Source organism: Fukomys damarensis, unplaced genomic scaffold (assembly GCF_012274545.1).
Source record: "Fukomys damarensis isolate Sample0158 unplaced genomic scaffold, DMR_v1.0_HiC HiC_scaffold_31, whole genome shotgun sequence".
In the NCBI taxonomy this organism is placed as follows: Eukaryota; Metazoa; Chordata; class Mammalia; order Rodentia; family Bathyergidae; genus Fukomys; species Fukomys damarensis.
Genome location: NW_022900943.1, coordinates 23,985,031 through 23,990,288, shown reverse-complemented (window position 1 = coordinate 23,990,288; position 5,258 = coordinate 23,985,031). Strand labels below are relative to the sequence as shown.

Below are 5,258 nucleotides of genomic sequence, written 5' to 3'. Positions count from 1 at the left end.
CGTTGGGCGGAGGACCTTTGGTCCGCTAGCAGGAACTCCTCCACATTCCTGGCTCCGAGCTCCCCGGGGCCGCTGCTGATCACAGGAAGCCGAGACAGGTCACACAATTCCCCGTCCCACCTCCCTGTCCAGCTGGGATAGAGTTGGACAAGCATGCCAGTTGACTTACCCAGAAACGTGGTGTGGGCCAAATCGACCGGTCTGTCACGATGACTTTAAAATCCAGACTTCGGATAGCGTCCATTTGATAATACAGGAAGCTAGATGAGTGCATCTTTTGTTTTTGATTTGCTTACATTGGTCTTAGTAATCAAGATTTGACTGCTTAATTCATCGTTAGATACCTGCCTGGGCTGTTCTTGACCTTTTAAGTCGCCTTTTTGAGCTTGGCCTTTGGGTTTGTATATTTTAAAAGTAAGACTGATTAAATGATTGAGAACATCGTTTTGATGTTAATAAATATTAAGACACGCAATCTCTTTATGTTGCGCAGGCTACCTTGGTCTCTCTTACCTCTCAGCTTCCTGCATAGATGGGACTATAGGTCTGCGTGCCACATTTCATTTGCTTTTGTACCTTTTTTTTTGGATTTTTTGAGACAGGGTCTCACTATGTACTTGAGATTGACCTGGAACTCACTGTGTAGCCCAGGTTGGTCTCCAACTCACAGCAGTCCTCCTGCCTCAGCCTCCGGAGTGCTGGGATTAAAGGCATGCTCCGCCATGCCTGGCTCTTACCTATTTTTTATTTTACCCAGATTTGTTTTGTTCTTTTCTGGGGAGTGGTTTGAGAGAAATTTAGACACTTGCCTTGTACCTCATTCCTAAACTAACCACATGAAGAAAATAAAGGAATGTAAACAATAATATAGAAGGATGGAAATCATAGTCAAGGTCATAATAATTGTAAGTGTAATAATTTAGATTAGTCCTTCATGTGATTTTCACACACATTTAATATAAATCTTAGTACACTTGGAATATTTCCTTCTGTTATTTAGCTAACTTTCCTGAACAAGTAGTAGATAATCTTCCAGCTGACATATCCACTGGCATTTATTATGGCTGGGCCAGTGTTGGAGATGGAGATGTTCATAAGATGGTGGTGAGCATCGGATGGAACCCATACTACAAGAATTTGAAAAAATCCATGGTAAGAATGACATTATGCTCTGTAACTGAAATTCACATGATGACTGAGTAATTTGTAATATTAGAATTCATTAATGGTAATCACAACATAATTCAAACAGAATTTTTGGTAGAACTGAAAAATGAAATACTTTGTTACTACTGTATTTGAATTTTATTTAGACAGATTAGAGTTGGAGCATAGGTTTTTTTGGTTTGTTTTTTTTTTCTATTGTTGGGGATTGAACCCAGGGAGAAATAAAATTTGCCTTAATCTAAAATCTCACGTAATATTTCCTTCTCTCTTTGGGTTGAATCATATTCAAGTGTACAAGTTTAAGTTAGCTTAGAAAGAATAAACCCATCTCATATATATTTTAAATAGATCCTTGTAATGTTTTCTTAGTATATTGCTTTATTATGCTGCATGTGATTTAGCTGCTCTAGCAGACAGGTGATAGATACATTAATTTTAAGACTTTTCTTATGTCATGCTTCAAAACATATCTCAAAGTAGGTATTTCTAAATAGTTTACACTTAATCTGATTTCCAGTGCTAACCATCCTGTTAAACCTCAGCTGTCTTATTTGTGTTTGGTCTTTCTGCCTTTTGATGTCTGATGTGGCTCTTTAGGGGAATCTTCTAAACCTTAGATGATGTATCTGAACTGGAGACATTTTAAACAGCAAATCATATGTGATTTACAGTATAACATACCATACCATAAGGTTGGGACGGAAACAGGAGTGATGAAAATCTTTAAAACGTTTACAAGAATTTATTGTTTCATTTAAATTAGCCCACTATAAATATGAAGAAGCATTTCAGATTTCACGTTCCCTGTAATCTCTTCATCATTTTTGGCTATAGGAAACTCACATTATGCATACCTTCAAGGAGGACTTCTATGGGGAAATCCTCAATGTGGCCATTGTTGGCTACCTCCGACCAGAAAAGAACTTTGATTCTTTAGGTAAGCTCCTACTTTGATCTTTAGTATTTCTACTGCCGTGGCTATTACTAGTGATAATGATAGTAGAGCACATTTTATTCGAACATTTAATGTGTGCCAGGCATTGTTTTAAGTGTCTCCCATGAGTAAATTCCATTATCCCCACAACAACCATATGAAGAATTATTTTGCCCATTTCACAGATGAGAAAATTGACACAGAGATTATTTGCCCAAAGTCCCTGTCTTAATCCTTTTGTTGTTATGACTACATACAAGATGGGTAATTTGTGAAGAATAGATGTTTATGTGGTTTATATCATATGTAGTTGGAGTAGCTTAAAATCCAAGAGCTGGGCTCTGTCTGGTGAGGACCTTGCTGCTGTGTAAGGGAAGAGCGTCACATGGAAGACAGAGCAGGAGGTTCCAGAGAGGTGCTGTAGAGAGCTCACGTCTATAACAGAACCATTCCTTTTTCTTAAGCCTGAAAAAAAAAGGGACAGAGCAGATATTGGGCATTTACTGTGTCAGAGTTGTGACCAACCTGTGATGTTTTTAGGGGAGACTCAGCAGAAGAATAGTACAGAGTATATTCACAGTTTCTAAATACCTTTATGTGGTATGTTCTCTCTATAGAGTCACTTATTTCAGCAATTCAAGGAGATATTGAAGAAGCTAAGAAACGTCTAGATTTGCCAGAACATTTGAAAATCAAAGACAACAATTTCTTCCAGGTTTCAAAAGGCAATATTATGAAGGACCACTAATGAAAAATGACCTTATGTACTCAAATGCTGTTTTCTAATGCTTCACTGTTCATTATGCAGGGTCATCTGTTATATTTTAAATTTCCCTATGCTATGAATTAGCTTAAACTATACAATAGTGTAGTTACTCAGCTATGCTTCAACTGTTAAGTTAAATTATCATGCTGTATTTAAAAAGCTTCTTTTAAAAATCAAGATTTTTCTTTATGTAATATGAACCCCACTAGAAAGGTATTATCTTACAATGGAAATAAAATGTACTATAGGAATGGGTGAAAAGGCAAGTCAGTAGAGATGAAAACGGTAATCTTTATGGTAAGATAGCAGCATGTATGCACTTGTGTAGCATTTACTGCTGAGTACAGATGACTTATAAAAGTAAATGCGTTAAGCAGAAGTTTGATAATTTATTATAAACCCTAGTAGGAAAGTCCATGCTGTCTTGTTTTTTGGTACCAGGGATCAAACTTGGGACCTTGTGCTTGCAAGGCAGGCGGCAGCACCACTGACCCAAATCCCCAGCCATGCTATATATTTTTATATTTTCTACATTAATATATTATTATAAACATGAAGAATTTTGTAAAATTTGGTTTAACTCATTTTCCTTATGAGTTCAGTTCATTTTGCTGTCACCATTTTATGCATGGAGTTCCCTCAATTCTCAGTGGCCTAGGTTCCCTCTGCTTATCAATTTGTTTTTAAGACAGTAAAATGAGTGCTACTTTAATTCTGTAGCTCTCATTTTTGTGTTGGATGTTTTCTTATTAATAGTAGATATGCTCGTTCTTCAGCGTTTTTCTTGACATTGGTTCTTTTTTCCTTTCAACAATTCTAAGTTTTTTTCAGTTGAAATATCCTGCACCTGTACACATAAGAGATTGCTTCTGTCCCTGCCATTCCACTCCATCACTATGTGAGTAGTAATTAAGTGTATATTTGTATTGCTTTTGTTTTTCAGCCCTGGGGATTAAATCCAGAGCCTCACCCACTAGGCCAGTGATGGCAATCCTTTCAGAGCTTTCAGTGATGACAGCCCATTGGGCCACACATGCCATGGGTTCGCCACCTCTGCATTAGGCCAATGCTCTGCCACTGACTTACACTCCCAGCCCTTGTATTGCAATTTTAGGAAAAACAAACCTCATCTTTAATTTAAATACACATAGCCTTTCATTATGTGTGCTAGTTTCTTAACACAAAGTGCTTATTTTTCCCCTTTGGGAAGCTAAGAGCCAATAAGCTATGAAATAGTGAGCAGGTTATTTATTTTTAATGTGATTATATATTCGAGTAAATGTAAACTGTTATACTTACGTAGGCTCAGTATAACTTAATGCTGATGTGGAGAGTACTTGTAGCTTGAAAGAAAGGTATAAATTTTAGTCTTCACACTTTGTATTTTCCTTTTTCCTGACTTTTGGCCACTTGAGTCCTTTGTCTATAAAAGTAAAAAGTTGAAATTTTTGGATACTTAAGGAAGTAAAGGTTACAGTTTGCTTTTTGTTGCCTCAGATTGTCAGTGATTCATTGTTCACTTTGGTAATAGATTTGGCCGGGGGCAGGTTGGGTGGAGAAAGGTTGAAGTATATAGTGGATTTTAAAGGTAATTAATTTTCCTTAATTACTGATGTTTAGTAAACATTTAGAAAGTATGTTGAAAAACATGTAAAGTTGTCAGAGAAAAGGGATGCATATATAAATTCAGTTAGATTACATTTTACTTTTTTGAGGGGTTTGGTTTTTGTGACAAGGTTTCACTATGTAGTCCAGTCTCCTTGAACTCAGTACCCTAGGCTGTCCTCAAACCTCTGATCCTCCTGCCTCAGTCTCCTGAGTGCTGGGATTCCAGGCGTGCACCACCACGCCTGGCTGCATTTTACTTTGTGTTCTATGAATTTGTGACAAACCATGCAGTTTGTGGCTTTTTCATTTCTTTATAAAAATACTTAGGTTTTTTGTTTGTTTGTTTGTTTGTTTTTAATGAGCCTAAGGATTCACCCCAGGGGCTTGTGTTTACTAGCCAAGCAATCTGCCACTTGAGTTACACCTTCTCCCCTACACTGAAGATACAATCTTTGAAATCCCATGCTTGAAAAAAGCCTCAATTATCAATGATTTTATGAAGCAAGGTTAAAAACAAGTGTGAAATTATAAAGACAGATTTGTGTTTACTCTGAGTAGCCTGCTGCTAATTATGTGCTCATTGTGTGGAAGTTCTTTGATATCTTATTGCTTTACCTTTCATTAAATAGCCGTTGCTTTTGAAAATCATACAGTATGTTGTTCAGGAGTTTGTCTGCACTGTTAACAGTTGTTTGTTAAGTGACTATGCATTGTAAGATGTCATAGTAGTTCCACTATGATTAGTCTGAATATTTCCAGGCCTTTAAATAAATTTTGACTGAG

At 36.9% G+C, this 5,258-nt stretch overlaps 1 protein-coding gene across 1 annotated transcript; it reads left to right on the top strand.

Annotated features, from left to right (window-relative positions):
* The first annotated feature begins 905 nt into the window (after positions 1-905).
* Rfk (riboflavin kinase) lies at positions 906-3,227 on the top strand. The gene is made up of 3 exons (XM_010625393.3): positions 906-1,152; positions 2,002-2,104; positions 2,719-3,227. The coding sequence occupies exons 1-3, from the start codon at positions 1,099-1,101 to the stop codon at positions 2,847-2,849; spliced, it is 288 nt and encodes a 95-aa protein (XP_010623695.1). The 5' UTR covers positions 906-1,098; the 3' UTR covers positions 2,850-3,227.
* The last annotated feature ends 2,031 nt before the right edge of the window (positions 3,228-5,258 follow it).

Excerpts from the sequence above, each read along its gene's own strand:
- Rfk (XM_010625393.3), top strand. The coding sequence starts at position 1,099 with ATGGTGGTGAGCATCGGATGGAACCCATACTACAAGAATTTGAAAAAA. Across the intron at positions 1,153-2,001 it reads AGAATTTGAAAAAATCCATG|GAAACTCACATTATGCATAC; the intron begins GTAAGAATGACA and ends TTTTGGCTATAG. Across the intron at positions 2,105-2,718 it reads AAAGAACTTTGATTCTTTAG|AGTCACTTATTTCAGCAATT; the intron begins GTAAGCTCCTAC and ends TTCTCTCTATAG.